We start from the raw sequence: 16,190 nt of genomic DNA, 5'->3' as shown, positions 1-16,190 counted from the left end.
TGAATAAATAACCTGTGCCCTACAAGAACGCTAAACTACCGTTTGTCGTAGACAGTTTTATAATATGATTCGCTGAGAGCTGAACTATGTGCAACAGGCTAACAGTAATTCTGTAGTGTACTGTGTAGTGGATGTCATGCAGCGCTCTGACCGCTGACAGTGTTGCCAACAAGGAAACGTGTTCTTACTTTGAAATGAACGAACAGTAGTAACTGCGTATAAACTACATTAAACAACTGACTAGACAAATATGCTAAGCAAAACTCTTTTCAGTGCCGTATAGTGGATAACAAATGTTTTGTCTCTGTGATGCTGCACTTAATTTGTTTCGTATAAACGATGCTGAGGTGAAAAGCAGAAGCGCAGCCCGCGACACATCGTGCTAACCTTGGTACCAGCAGCAGGCATTTGTTCCTATGAAGCGGTTGGTGTAGCGGCAGAGCCGCAACAGAACAGATGATAGGAGCCGCCGACCGTGTGATGTGAGCTCCGTATCAATTACATAGAGAGTCGTATCAAATGAAATTTACAATTAAGGCTTCAACGCTGACTTGTATCACACTAAAGTTTAAAAACTTTACTGCAGTTTGTAAACTGTTGAGCCAAAAATAGCTCGGACTTGAAAACAATCAGTACAATAATATTGATAACATAATTAAAGCAAAACAATTTTGTGTGTAATTCTATTACGTAGCGGTTGTAAATATGAAGCAAACTTTATTTTAAACAAAACTGGATGGAAATTTTATCCCTCGCTGAGTTTTTTCCCGTTGGGAGGAATGGAAACAAAGTATAATGCCACGTAAACACAACTATTCACTTTTGCCTCAGTCAAATGTAAATATTGAAAAAAAGTTCTCATCCAATCCTGAAAACTAAGCCTTATAATAATGACAGTTTATTGATCAGTGCGCAAGTAAACTTTATTTGGTTATTATACAACTCAAGCAAATGAGAATATTTCTGAAAATAATTTGCCATCAGAAAATCATACATAACCAATACATTAAAAAAAGAGTAAAATTATTTTGAAAAATATTTAAACGAACAATTAAGTACTAGCTGGTAACTGATTGAATGCATAAAGTATGTTCTGTTCATCATACAACTTCATTCATTCATTCATTCATTGGGCTTACAACACATAATATATCCTCATCATCTGTGAAAGACGTTTATGCCTTGCCCCCAAAGTGATTTCAAAAACGTATTTATAGAAGTCTATTAATACTGTAATTTATAGTACCGAAAAATGTCTTCTGTTTTTTTTTATACAAAGAAATGTTTTGTAATTAAAATCGTTTGGATAGACACTTGGTAAGTGAGCGAAGCGGCAAATGCAAAATACATAGTGACGGTGAAGAAATAAGCGATCGTTACGTACTTCATCTATCCTCGCCTGATGGTGGCGTTTTCTCTGTCGGATTCTACAGAGGGTAAGCATCTGCTCCTGTGGTCCTTCGTATTTAGTTAAACATACGATATTAAGGGAAATGTATGAATCGCGTTTATTTAGAAAAAGCACACCTCTTGAGTCCTGTGATAACAACTAGGATTATGTACGAATATTTCTGTCACTATTCACAGCCAGTAAATAAAACATAACTGAAGAATTGTTCGAGGGTAGAACCACCGGATATATTACGTGTCTTTCGTTACTTACTTGAATATCTCCAGGTCGAACTACTCAGAGATCAAATTGCCGATCATTTCTTTTCATTTGTTGCGTATATCTTTACATAAGAATAGTATTAAGCTGATCGGTCCATTAACGTGAGACAATGACACAGGTTGTCGTTTCAGTGGACTGGTGGTGTTCTGCTTCACGATGTTATTCGACGGTGATGTAAACAGATGCTCAATTTGCATCGGTTATCAGAAATACACTACTGGCCATTAAAATTGCTACACCAAGAAGAAATGCAGATGATAAACGGGTATTCATTGGACAAATATATTATACTAGATCTGACATGTGATTACATTTTCACGCAATTTGGGTGCATAGATCCTGAGAAATCAGTACCCAGAACAACCACCTCTGCCCGTAACAACGGCCTTGATACGCCTGGGCATTGACTCAGAGCTTGGATGGCGTGTACAGGTACAGCTGCCCATGTAGCGTCAACACGATACCACAGTTCATCAAGAGCAGTGACTGGCGTATTGTGGGGAGCCTGTTGCTCGGCCACCATTGACCAGACGTTTTCAATCGGTGAGAGATCTGGAGAATGTTCTGGCCAGGCAGCAGTCGAACATTTTCTGTACCCAGAAACGCCCGTACAGGACCTGCAACAAGCTGTCGTGCATTATAATGCTGAAATGTAGGGTTTCGTAGGGATCGAATGAAGGGTAGAGCCACGGGTGGTAACACATCTGAAATCTAACGTCCACTGTTCAAAGTGCCATCAATGCGAACAATAGGTGACCGAGGCGTGTAACCAATGGCACCCCATACCATCATGCCGGGTGATACGCCAGTATGGCGACGATGAATACACGCTTGCAATGTGCGTTCACTGCGATGTCGCCAAACACGGATGCGGCCATCATGATGCTGTAAACAGAACCTGGATCCACCCGAAAAAATGACTTTTTGCCATTCGTGCACCCAGGTTCGTCGTTGAGCACACCATCGCAGGCGCTCCTGTCTGTGATGATGCAGCGTCAGGGATAACGGCAGCCATGGTCTCCGAGCTGATAGTCCATGCGGCTGCAAACGTCGTCGAACTGTTCGTGCAGATGGTTGTTGTCTTGCAAACGTCCCCATCTATTGACTCAGGGATCGAGACGTGGCTGCACCATCCGTTACAGTCATGCGGGTAAGCTGCCTGTCATCTCGACTGCTAGTGATACGAGGCCGTAGGGATCCAGCACGGCGTTCTATATTACCCTCCTGAACCCACCGATTCCATATTCTGCTAACAGCCATTGAATCTCGACCAACGCGAGCAGCAATGTCGCGATACGATAAACCGCAATCGCTACAGGCTACAGTCTGATCTTTATCAAAGTCGGAAATGTGATGGTACGCATTTCTCATCCTGAGACGAGGCATCACAACAACGTCTCACCAGGCAACGCTGGTTGACTGTTGTTTGTGTATGAGAAATCGGTTGGAAACTTTCCTCATGTCAGCACGTTGTAGGTGTCGCCACCGGCGCCAGCTTTGTGTGAATGCTCTGAAAAGCTAATCATTTGCATATCACAGCATCTGTCGGTTAAATTTCGCGTCTGTAGCACGTCATTTTTGTGGTGTAGCAATTTTAATGGCCAGTACTGTAATTAATTTCATTTTCTCATATTTTTTGCTTACGTTTGTCGTCTATGGTTTCCTCGCGCCCGACGCGGACTGGTACAACAGCCAATAAGTTTCTTACCGTGACATACTGGGAAAACTATGCTTACCAGTTTTCTCCCAGGATATTCTCATTCACTAAAAATTCAGAGAGAGGTGTGGGCTTCGTCACTACTCGGAGGTCGCAAAAGTCAAGGGATACCTCCTAAAATTGTCGGATCTCCTTCCGCCTGACGTAATGCAGCTATTGGATGTGACATGGACTGAACACGATGTTCGAAGTCCCCTGCAGAAATAATTAGCCATGCTGCCTCTATAGACGCCCATAATTGCGGGAGTGTTGCCATTGCAGGATTTCGTGCACGAACTGATCTGTCTGTATGTCCCCTAAATGGGATTCGTGTCAGGCGATCTGGGCAATCGAATCATTCGATCGAATTGTCCAGAATGTTCTTCAAACGAGTCACAGATAGTTGTGGCCCAATAACGTGGCGCATTGTAATCCATAGAAATTTGACCGTTATTTGGGACCTCGAAGTCCGTCAGTGGCTGCTGATGATATGCAAGTAGCCAAACATGTCCATTTACAGCCACTGATAGGTTCAATTGGTCCTGAGGACCCAGTCCGTCCCATGTAAACATAGCCTGCACCGTTACACCAGCTTGCACAACGCCTTGTTGACAACTTGGGTCTGTGGGGCCCAAGTCGAATCCTACCATCGGCTCTTATCAACTGAAATTGGGACTCATACGACCACGACACAGTTGTCCAGTCATTTAGAATCCAACTCAAATGGTCACTAGTCCAGGAGAGGCGCTGCAGGCGATGTTGTGGATACGTACGTGGCGAGCACGGGGACCCGAGCCAGTGCAGCCTTCTTTATCTCCAGGGATGCATCTCCTCTCCCTTCTCCTCTCCCTTCTCCTCTCCCTTCTCCTCTCCCTTCTCCTCTCCCTTCTCCTCTCCCTTCTCCTCTCCCTTCTCCTCTCCCTTCTCCTCTCCCTTCTCCTCTCCCTTCTCCTCTCCCTTCTCCTCTCCCTTCTCCTCTCCCTTCTCCTCTCCCTTCTCCTCTCCCTTCTCCTCTCCCTTCTCCTCTCCCTTCTCCTCTCCCTTCTCCTCTCCCTTCTCCTCTCCCTTCTCCTCCTCTCCCTTCTCCTCCTCTCCCTTCTCCTCCTCTCCCTTCTCCTCCTCTCCCTTCTCCTCCTCTCCCTTCTCCTCCTCTCCCTTCTCCTCCTCTCCCTTCTCCTCCTCTCCCTTCTCCTCCTCTCCCTTCTCCTCCTCTCCCTTCTCCTCCTCTCCCTTCTCCTCCTCTCCCTTCTCCTCCTCTCCCTTCTCCTCCTCTCCCTTCTCCTCCTCTCCCTTCTCCTCCTCTCCCTTCTCCTCCTCTCCCTTCTCCTCCTCTCCCTTCTCCTCCTCTCCCTTCTCCTCCTCTCCCTTCTCCTCCTCTCCCTTCTCCCTTCTCCTCCTCTCCCTTCTCCCTTCTCCTCCTCTCCCTTCTCCCTTCTCCTCCTCTCCCTTCTCCCTTCTCCTCCTCTCCCTTCTCCCTTCTCCTCCTCTCCCTTCTCCCTTCTCCTCCTCTCCCTTCTCCCTTCTCCTCCTCTCCCTTCTCCCTTCTCCTCCTCTCCCTTCTCCCTTCTCCTCCTCTCCCTTCTCCCTTCTCCTCCTCTCCCTTCTCCCTTCTCCTCCTCTCCCTTCTCCCTTCTCCTCCTCTCCCTTCTCCCTTCTCCTCCTCTCCCTTCTCCCTTCTCCTCCTCTCCCTTCTCCCTTCTCCTCCTCTCCCTTCTCCCTTCTCCTCCTCTCCCTTCTCCCTTCTCCTCCTCTCCCTTCTCCCTTCTCCTCCTCTCCCTTCTCCCTTCTCCTCCTCTCCCTTCTCCCTTCTCCTCCTCTCCCTTCTCCCTTCTCCTCCTCTCCCTTCTCCCTTCTCCTCCTCTCCCTTCTCCCTTCTCCTCCTCTCCCTTCTCCCTTCTCCTCCTCTCCCTTCTCCCTTCTCCTCCTCTCCCTTCTCCCTTCTCCTCCTCTCCCTTCTCCCTTCTCCTCCTCTCCCTTCTCCCTTCTCCTCCTCTCCCTTCTCCCCCTCTCCCTTCTCCTCCTCTCCCTTCTCCCCCTCTCCCTTCTCCTCCTCTCCCTTCTCCTCCTCTCCCTTCTCCTCCTCTCCCTTCTCCTCCTCTCCCTTCTCCTCCTCTCCCTTCTCCTCCTCTCCCTTCTCCCCCTCTCCCTTCTCCTCCTCTCCCTTCTCCCCCTCTCCCTTCTCCCCCTCTCCCTTCTCCCCCTCTCCCTTCTCCCCCTCTCCCTTCTCCCCCTCTCCCTTCTCCCCCTCTCCCTTCTCCCCCTCTCCCTTCTCCCCCTCTCCCTTCTCCCCCTCTCCCTTCTCCCCCTCTCCCTTCTCCCCCTCTCCCTTCTCCCCCTCTCCCTTCTCCCCCTCTCCCTTCTCCCCCTCTCCCTTCTCCCCCTCTCCCTTCTCCCCCTCTCCCTTCTCCCCCTCTCCCTTCTCCCCCTCTCCCTTCTCCCCCTCTCCCTTCTCCCCCTCTCCCTTCTCCCCCCTCCCCCCTCTCCCTCCCTTCCCCCCCTCTCTCCCTCCCTTCCCCCCCTCTCTCCCTCCCTTCTCCCCCTCTCTCCCTCCCTTCTCCCCCTCTCTCCCTCCCCCCTCTCCCTTCTCCCCCCTCCCCCCTCTCCCTCCCTTCTCCCCCCTCCCCCCTCTCCCTCCCTTCTCCCCCCTCCCCCCTCTCCCTCCCTTCTCCCCCCTCCCCCCTCTCCCTTCCTTCCCCCCTCCCCCCTCTCCCTTCCTTCCCCCCCCTCTCTCCCTCCCTTCCCCCCCCTCTCTCCCTCCCTCCTCTCCCTCTCCCTCCCCTGCGGGTTTGGGGGTTAGAATAGGCCCGCGGTATTCCTGCCTGTCGTAAGAGGCGACTAAAAGGAGTCTCAAATGTTTTGGCCTTAATGTGATGGTCCCCCTTGGGGTTTGACCTCCATTTTTCAAAATTTTACAGAAGTACGAGCCTTTTGGGGAAGGACACCTTACATGGTGTACCACTGGTCCTAAGTGCACTAAGACCTTGGCACTCAGCATTGCACCGGCGTTGTCACCATACCCATTATTCCTCAAATTGGGCCTAAACGCCTGATGGGTTGTCCACGTTACGCCCATAGTGCCTCTCCATCTGCACCAGCGATCATGATGGACTTTCCATGGCACCAGAAATCCAGCACGGTAGCCAGCCCGTTGTGGTGGGGTCGTCATGTACCCTCTAGGTTGTAGCCCCCTGACAACACAGGGATCGTACTGCCGATACCTGAGCTGCACCCTCCCCACGTTGGCCAAGGAGTAGATGCCCGTCTCCTTGGGGCATCAGGACTCCCGGCAATGGTCATCCTGCCAGGTGGCCCTTGCTGCGGCTGGGTGGCGCCCGTGGGGAGAGCCCCTGGTCGGAGTGGGTGGTATCGGGGCGGACGTTTCGCACATGAAACGTCAGCATGTATCAGGTCGCTCAGCGGCCGAGTCTTCTAAAAGAAAAGGTACGGTTTCTAGTTCTGGTTCTCCTGCCCTTTCCCCCTTGGCCACTCCATGGGAGGAGGGACAGGCCCGCCGGCTTGGGGCGAAGTACTTCCCCCGCTATTTGGTCTGTTCTCGAACAGATGGGGGGACGTTCGCCACCTCCAAGCCCATGTTCTTTGTTCAACACATTGAGGACGTCTTCGGGGAAATCGAGGCTCTCAGCAAGATGAGATCGGGGTCCGTTCTTATCAAGACCACCTCTGCCACACAATCGGCGGCACTCCAGGCGTGCGACCGCCTAGGGGACATCCCAGTCTCCATTGTCCCACATCTGGCACTCAATAGGACGCAGGGGGTCATTTTTCATCGTGACCTCCTGCTACAATCTGATGAGGAGCTCAGGGCCAATCTGGAGCGCCGCGGCGTGCATTTCGTCCGGCGAGTCCAGCGCGGCCCCAAGGACCGTCGCATCGACACCGGGGCCTTTATCCTCGCCTTCGAGGGGGACGTTCTCCCGGAGAAGGTAAAGGTGATGTGCTACCGGTGCGACGTGCGACCTTACGTCCCGCCTCCTATGCGCTGTTTTAGGTGTTTGCGCTTTGGGCACATGTCGTCCCGGTGTGAGGCTGAGCCCCTTTGTGGCGACTGTGGACGTCCTCTTCGTGAGGAACATACTTGCACCCCACCACCTCGGTGCCCTAATTGTCCTGGCGTCCACTCGCCTAGGTCCCCGGACTGCCCCGCCTATCAGAAGGAGAAAAAGATACAGGAACTCAAAACTTTGGATCGGCTCTCTTATTCTGAGGCCAGGAAGAAGTATGACCGCCTTCATCCCGTGTCACTGGCCACTTCGTTTGCCTCAGTTGTGTCCACTCCTTCCGCTGTATCCTCACCTCTATCCTGTCCCCCCTCCGCCTCCTCTGCCTGTCAGGGGGCTCTGCCTCCGCCTCCCAAATCCCTCCCTTCCAAATCCTCCTCCCCCGCAGCCCCCACCCCCCCTGCCCCAGGGGCCACCCTTCCTCCTCCTCCTCCCCCCACGCCACCTGAGAAGCGATCCTCTTCTCAGGCGTCCATCGGGGAAACGTTCCGGACCCCAGCTTCCGAGGTCCGGCGTTCCAAAACGGACCCCACGCGTGAGGACCTTCTTCGGGTCCAGCCCACCATCCCTGTGCCTCCTCGGCCTTCCAAGAAGGCCTCCAAGAAGAAATCTCTATCCCCCTCTCCACCCCGGCGCGTTTCATCTGACGCTTCATCCGTGAGTCGCTGCTCCCGGCCGTCCTCAGTTTCGCCGGGACGCTCTGCTGCCAGGCGTTCCGCCGGCCTTTTGTCGGCAAATGATGCGGCCCCTCCTACACAATCAGGGACAGCGGCCGCAGCTGGCGACGAGTCGATGGAACCGGATCCGCCTGCCGTCAGTTGTAGCGTTGTTGCCTCGCAACCTGGCCCTCCGCGGCCATCGAGGTGACCAGCTCTTCCCCGTCTCGTTCCCCCAACTTTTTGACTAGCAATGGCGTTGTTTCATTGGAACATAAGGGGTATTCGATCTAATCGGGAGGAATTACAACTGCTCCTCCGCCTGCACTGTCCGCTCGTCCTTGGTCTCCAGGAAACCAAGTTGCGCCCGACTGACCGTATTGCCTTTTCCCACTATACCTCGGAGCGGTATGACCTCGCCCCTGTGGACGGTATCCCAGCTCATGGTGGGGTCATGTTGCTCGTTCGGGACGATGTATATTACCATCCCATCCCATTGACCACCCCACTCCAAGCAATAGCTATCCGCATTACTCTTTCTGCTTTTACTTTTTCCGTTTGTACCGTCTACACTCCACCGTCATCTGCTGTTAGTCGGGCTGACATGATGCACCTGATCGATCAGCTTCCCCCGCCGTTCTTACTGTTTGGCGACTTCAATGCCCATCATCCCCTTTGGGGCTCTCCTGCATCCTGTCAAAGAGGCTCACTCTTGGCGGATGTCTTCAACCATCTCAATCTTGTCTGCCTCAATACCGGCGCCCCGACTTTCCTCTCGGACTCTACTCATACCTACTCCCACTTGGACCTCTCGATCTGTTCTACCACTCTTGCCCGTCGGTTCGAGTGGTATGTCCTTTCTGACACCTATTCGAGCGACCACTTCCCCTGTGTCGTTCGTCTCCTGCACCACACCCCATCCCCACGTCCTTCGCGCTGGAACATACTGAAAGCTGACTGGGGACTTTACTCCTCCCTGGCGACCTTTCCGGACCGCGATTTTTCCAGTTGTGACAGTCAGGTCGAATACCTCACGGCTGTTATTATCAATGCTGCCGAACGTTCCATACCTCGTACTACTTCTTCTTCATGTCGCGTTTCCGTCCCCTGGTGGAACGAGGCTTGTAGGGACGCTATCCGTGCTCGACGACGTGCTTTACGCACCTTTCGCCGCCATCCTACGTTGGCGAATTGTATTGAATACAAACGACTCCGAGCGCAATGCCGTAGAGTCATCAAAGACAGCAAAAAAGCTTGCTGGGCCTCTTTCACGAGCTCCTTTAACAGTTTTACTCCCTCTTCCGTTGTTTGGGGTAGCCTGCGCCGGCTGTCGGGCATTAAGGCCCACTCCTCAGTACCTGGCCTGACCTCAGGTAATGAGGTCCTTGTTGATCCTGTGGCTGTCTCCAACGCCTTTGGCCGCTTTTTCGCGGAGGTTTCAAGCTCCGCCCATTACCATCCTGCCTTCCTTCCCAGGAAAGAGGCAGACGAGGCTCGGCGACCTTCCTTCCACTCGCTGAATCTGGAGACTTACAATGCCCCCTTTACTATGCGGGAACTCGAACGTGCGCTTGCACTGTCCCGGTCCTCTGCTCCGGGGCCAGATGCCATTCACGTTCAGATGCTGGCCCACCTTTCTCCGGCGGGCAAAAGCTTCCTTCTTCGTACCTACAATCGCGTCTGGACCGAAGGTCAGGTCCCCATGTGTTGGCGTGACGCCGTTGTTGTTCCTATACCCAAACCCGGGAAGGATAGACACCTTCCTTCTAGTTACCGCCCCATTTCTCTTACAAGCTGTGTCTGTAAGGTGATGGAGCGCATGGTTAATGCTCGGTTAGTTTGGATTCTTGAATCTCGACGACTACTTACTAATGTCCAATGCGGCTTTCGTCGCCGCCGCTCCGCTGTTGACCACCTTGTGACCTTGTCGACATTCATCATGAACAACTTTTTGCGAAGGCGCCAAACGGTAGCCGTGTTCTTCGACTTGGAGAAGGCTTATGATACCTGTTGGAGAGGAGGTATCCTCCGCACTATGCACAAGTGGGGCCTACGCGGTCGTCTGCCCCTTTTTATTGATTCCTTTTTAACGGATCGAAAGTTTAGGGTACGTGTGGGTTCCGTATTGTCCGACGTCTTCCTCCAGGAGAACGGAGTGCCTCAGGGCTCCGTCTTGAGCGTAGCCCTTTTTGCCATCGCGATCAATCCAATTATGGATTGCATTCCACCTAATGTCTCAGGCTCTCTCTTTGTCGATGACTTCGCGATCTACTGCAGTGCCCAGAGAACATGCCTCCTGGAGCGCTGCCTCCAGCGTTGTCTAGACAGCCTCTACTCATGGAGCGTGGCAAATGGCTTCCGGTTCTCTGAAGAGAAGACGGTTTGTATCAACTTTTGGAGATATAAAGCGTTCCTTCCGCCATCCTTACATCTCGGTCCCGTTGTTCTCCCATTCGTGGACACAACTAAGTTTCTAGGGCTCACGTTGGACCGGAAACTGTGTTGGTCTCCACATGTCTCTTATTTGGCGGCCCGTTGTACACGTTCCCTTAATGTCCTCAGAGTTCTTAGCGGTTCATCTTGGGGAGCGGATCGCACTGTCCTGCTTCGCTTGTATCGGTCCATAGTCCGATCGAAGCTGGATTATGGGAGCTTCGTCTACTCGTCCGCTCGGCCATCCCTCTTACGCCGCCTCAACTCCATCCACCATCGGGGGATACGTCTTGCGACTGGAGCCTTCTACACTAGTCCTGTCGAGAGTCTTTACGCTGAAGCTGCCGAGTTACCGTTGACCTACCGGCGTGACATACTGCTGTGTCGGTATGCCTGCCGGCTGTTGTCTATGCCCGAACACCCCTCTTACAAGTCCTTCTTCGCTGATTCTCTCGACCGTCAGTACGGGTTATATGTGTCTGCCCTGCTGCCCCCCGGAGTCCGCTTCCGTCGCCTGCTTCGACAATTGGATTTTGCCCTCCCTACCACCTTCAGAGAGGGTGAGAGCCCGACACCACCTTGGCTCCAGGCTCCGGTTCGTATTTATCTCGACCTCAGCGCACTCCCGAAGGAGGGTACTCCGGCTGCAGTGTATTGCTCACGGTTCGTCGAACTTCGTGCTCGACTTGCTGGTCACACCTTTATTTACACCGATGGCTCCAAAACTGACGATGGTGTCGGCTGTGCCTTTGTCGTCGGGACCGCCACCTTTAAATACCGGCTCCTTGACCAATGTTCCAGCTTTACGGCCGAGCTTTTTGCTCTCCATCAGGCCATTCAGTATGCCCGCCGCCACCGCCATTCATCGTATGTCCTCTGCACTGACTCACTCAGTGCTCTTCAGAGCCTTGGGGCTCCCTATCCGGTCCATCCCTTGATTCAACGAATACAGCAGTCCCTCCATTGTTTCGCTGATAATGGCGGTTCTGTCAGCTTTCTGTGGGTCCCCGGACATGTAGGAGTGCCTGGGAATGAGGCTGCGGATGCTGCAGCCAAGGCTGCAGTCCTCCAGCCTCGGCCAGCCTCCCATTGTGTCCCGTCATCTGACGTTTGTGGGGATGTATGTAAGAGGCTTGTGTCCTTGTGGTGGGATGCTTGGTCATCCCTCCAAGGAAACAAGCTCCGGGCAGTAAAACCGCTCCCAACTGCTTGGACAACTTCCTCCCGACCATCTCGGCGCGAGGAGGTCCTTCTGACCAGGTTGCGGATTGGGCATTGCCGGTTTAGCCACCGCTACCTGCTATCTGGTGACCCAGCCCCGCAGTGCCCTTGTGGTCAGGCATTAACGGTGCGCCATGTTTTATTGTCGTGTCCCCGTTTTAGTCAATTTCGTGTTGTCCTGTCCCTGCCATCTACCTTACCGGATGTTTTAGCTGATGACGCTCGAGCAACTGCTCGTCTTCTGCGTTTTATAACTTTAACTGGCTTGACCAAAGACATTTAACCTTTTACTTATTTCATCTGCATCTTCGTCAGGTCCTTTTGATGTCCCCCAATCCCCTTGAGTTTTAGCAGGTTCCTTGTGCTCTAACACCAGTGACTGGGCGCTAATGACCTCAGCAGTTGAGCGCCCTTAAACCCTACCGGAAAAAAAATCTCCCTCTCCCTCCCTTCCCCCCCCCTCTCCCTCTCCCTTCCACCCCCCCCCCCCTCTCCCTCTCCCTCCCTCCCTTCCCCCCTCTCTCTCTCCCTCCCCTTCCCCCCCTTCCCTTCCCCTCCCTCATTTCCCCCTTCCCCTCGCCCTCTCCTCTCCCTCTGTTGGTGTCCTTGCTTATGTTGGCCCCCGCTATCCTCCTGGTTCTTTTGGTTTTCCAATTCGGCTTCGTTGCATAATCGTCTCCTCCTTTTGGCATTCCTTGGTCTCCTCTGGGGTTTGACATCCACTACAAAATGCCTCCTCCATAGTGTGAGCCATTTGGGAAGAGCATCTTACCTAGTGTCTCCGACGTGCGCCCTCCTAGTACATTCCACCTTTTCTTTCACGTCGTTGTCTGATACTAGGGTGCATAGCCAGCACGGTAGCCAGCCCGTGTGGTGGGGTCGCTATGTACCCTTTTGGTTGAGCCCCCTGAACACACAGGGATCACACTTCTGATACCTGAGCTGTGACCTCCTCATGCATGCCTTGGAGTGGTTGCTCGTCATCCTGGAGCATCGGAACCCCCAGCAATGGCCGGCGTGCCAGACGGCCCTTGCTGTGGCTGGTTGCTCCCCGTGAGGAGAGCCCCTGATCAGAGTGGGCGGACGCTATGCAAATGAAATGCGTACGGGTCCAGAATTCAGGCTGTTATTCTGCGGCCATCTCTCTGCATGGAACTGATTCCTCAAGTGCTGCTTCTCTTGCCCCTTTGGCCTCCCCTTCCATGGCTACCCCCTGGGAAGAGGGTCAGTCCCATCGGCTAGGGGCAAAACCTTTCCCCTGTTATCTAGTTTGCACCAGGACTGATCGAGATACTTTCACCAGTGTCAAACCTTTAGTCTTTGTGGAACACATTGAAGACAAGCTTGGCGAAGTGGACTCCCTGAGCAAAATGCGGTCGGGTTCGTTGCCGAAAAAAACTGCTTCAGCTGCCGAATCTGCGGCCGTTCGTGCCTGTACCCATCTTGGCACAATTCCTGTGTCCATTACCCCCCAACAGTCTCAAAATATGGTACAAGGTGTGTTTTTTCACAGGGACCTCATCCTTCAAACTGATGAACTTCGGGACAATCTCGGACGGCGTGGTGTTCACTTTGTTTGGCGTGTTCAGAAGGGTCCTAAAGACAATCGTATTGATACTGGTGCCTTTATCCTGGCTTTTGAAGGGGAGAAAGTTAAGATTATGGTCTATCGCTGTGATGTGAAGCTGTACATCCCACCTCCTATGAGGTGTTTTAAGTGCTTGCGTTTTGGCCACATGTCTTCCCGCTGTTCACAGGCCCCTCTCTGTGGTGACTGTGGACGTCCACTCGATGAGGTGAGTCCCTGTGTTCCCCCTCCTGTGTGTGTAAATTGTCATGGTAGTCATTCTCCACGTTCACCAGATTGCCCAGTATATAAGAAGGAAAAGAAGATACAGGAGTATAAGTCCCTCGATCGTTTAACCTACACAGAGGTCTGTAAGAAATATACACGACTTCACCTTGTGTCCATGACATCTAGTTATGCCTTGGTTACACCTACAACCCTTCCTCCCCCTTCCTTACCCCCATTGCGGACCCCTCTCCTCCCCCCCTCCCCTGCGGCTCCCACACCTCCTCCTATGGGCGCTGCTCCCCCTCCCCAGCCGGAGAAGTGTCCCACTCCTTCGGCGTCTGCCGGTCAAGGGCGCCTCTCCCGGGATGCCCCTTCCCGGCACCTTCCAAGCCAAAGGTCTGCTGCCGCGCGACGACCGCGAGAGCCGCGGTCTGTCGGCCCCCAGGTCGCCCGGTCTCTTTCTGTTCCTGATCTTGCTGCAGCTGGCTCCTTTATGCCACACAGCCCTCCTCGATTTCAGCCTGAAAAGAAGAAGAAACATAAGTCCCGGGACAAAGAGCCTCTGGTGTCACCGGAGGTCCCTTCCCCGACTTCACAACCGGATTCTGACCTGTCGTTCATGGATGTCGCCCCCTCCTTGTCGGTGACGGGTGGGGACCCGGCGGTATGACTAGATCTAGCGTGTTCAGCCCCCATTTAAACCATCGTTCTGTGGTTCTCCAATGGAATTGTAATGGATACTATCGTCACCTTCTGGAATTGAAATCCCTTCTTTCGTCCTACTCTGCAGCTTGTGTGGTTCTCCAGGAATCTCATTTTACTGATGCTCACTCACCGACCCTCCGTGAGTTCTGTGTTTTCTGTCGAAATCGGGTTGGACCTCTGTGGGCTTCTGGTGGCGTTTGTACGTTGGTCTGTACAGACATTGCTAGCACGTGGATTCCTCTTCAAACTATATTGGAAGCAGTTGCTGTTAGGGTCCACTTAGACTCTGCGGTCACAGTTTGCAATCTTTATCTCCCTCCTGACAGCACTCTTACACCTGCTGCCTTAACTGCCCTTCTTCAGCAACTTCCTCCTCCCTTCCTCCTCCTTGGGGATTTTAATGCTCATCATCCCTTGTGGGGCAGTGCCTTTCCATCTAGACGAGGTCATCTTATAGACCAATTTATTGCAGACCACGACCTGTGCCTTCTTAATGATGGCTCCCCTACTCACTTCAGTGCCGGTCATGGTACATTTTCTGCCATTGAACTTTGTCTTTCTTCTCACTCTCTCCTCCCTTCATTACACTGGTCGCCACACGACGACCTTTGGATAGTGACCATTTCCCGTTGATTATCCCTTCCCGCTCCCCGATGGACAGGTTACCTCGTTGGTCTTTCCGACGCGCCGATTGGCCTCTATACACTGCAAAGAACGTGTTTTCTCCCTCTCTTTCGTGTCGTATTGATGACGTCCTACCTGACGTGTCTGAGGCGATTTTTGGCGTTGCTAGCCTTGCTGTCCCGCGCTCTTCTGGACCATTTCGTCGCTGGCAAGTCCCATGGTGGAGTACGGCCATTGCCATTGCCATCCATGATAGCCGTCGAGCTTTGCAACACCTTACGAGGCACCCATCCATATCCAGCCTTACTAACTTTAAACGCCTCCGCGGTAAAGCCCGTCATTTAATCAAACAGAGCAAGCGCATATGTTGGGAACGATTCGTTTCTTCCCTTGGTTCTACTGTTCCTCTGTCATGGGTATGGGCTACACTTCGCTGTCTCCAAGGTTGCCATCGGCCGTCCACCCTCCCAGGCCTTCACCTCCCAGATGGCATTTGTACGGACCCATTAGTTCTTGCAGAACATCTTGCGACCCATTTTGCTGTGGCATCAGCGTCAGCCTCCTATCCAGCTGCTTTCCTTCACCAAAAACAGCGAGCTGAAGCTTCCACCTTATGTTTCATCCCTTGTGAGTCAGAATCTTACAACGAACCTTTTGCTGAATGGGAATTTCTTTCTGCTCTATCTTCTTCTAATGATAGGGCCACTGGCCCAGATTCCATTTATAACCAACTGCTTCAACATCTCAGTGCTCCACAACGGCAACATCTTCTTCAGGTGTTTAACCATATCTGGCTCCAGGATGACTTCCTTCTCAGTGGGGGGATAGCATTGTGGTTCCTGTTCTTAAGCCTGGTAAGAACCCCCTATCTGTTGACAGCTATCGGCCAATTAGTTTGACCAATGTTGTTTGTAAGTTACTTGAACGGATGGTAGCATGTCGGCTCAATTGGGTCCTCGAATCTCGGAATCTCTTGTACAATTACCAGTGTGGCTTTCGAGAGGGATGGCCTCCAATCCATAATTTACTTCGCTTGGAATCCGTAGTTCGGCAGGCTTTTTCCAGCGCCGCCATTTGGTTGCAGTGTTTTTTGACCTTCGCAAGGCCTATGACACGGCTTGACGCCATCACATCTTACTTCCCTTCATCAGTGGGGTCTTTGGGGCCCACTACCGATTTTTATCCGCCAGTTCCAGTTGGTACTGCTTCAGTTCTCCACAGACCCAGGAGACGGGCATCCCACAGGGTTCTGTCTTGAGTGTCCTTCTTTTCCTCATTGCTATCGATGGACTTGGGGCCTCTGTCGGTCCCTTGGTCGCCCATGCCCTGAATGTGGATGATTTCTGCGTTTGGGTTAGTTCCTCCTCGA

The 16,190-nt window shown here is 52.5% G+C and overlaps 1 protein-coding gene across 1 annotated transcript in view; it reads right to left on the bottom strand.

Moving 5' to 3' along the window:
- The window catches only part of LOC124575301, a 53,260-nt gene extending 39,532 nt beyond the window's left edge, over positions 1-13,728 (bottom strand). Inside the window, exons 1-3 of the mRNA XM_047131163.1 lie at positions 13,723-13,728; positions 5,339-5,784; positions 4,602-4,755 (exon numbers count right to left, since the gene is read on the bottom strand). Of these exons, the coding sequence (XP_046987119.1) occupies positions 4,602-4,755; positions 5,339-5,784; positions 13,723-13,728 (606 nt within the window). The remainder of the gene's footprint in view (positions 1-4,601; positions 4,756-5,338; positions 5,785-13,722) is intronic.
- Positions 13,729-16,190: the final 2,462 nt, after the last annotated feature.

This window comes from Schistocerca americana, unplaced genomic scaffold, assembly GCF_021461395.2.
Source record: "Schistocerca americana isolate TAMUIC-IGC-003095 unplaced genomic scaffold, iqSchAmer2.1 HiC_scaffold_23, whole genome shotgun sequence".
NCBI classification, from domain to species: Eukaryota; Metazoa; Arthropoda; class Insecta; order Orthoptera; family Acrididae; genus Schistocerca; species Schistocerca americana.
This window is presented reverse-complemented; position numbering and strand designations above follow the sequence as displayed.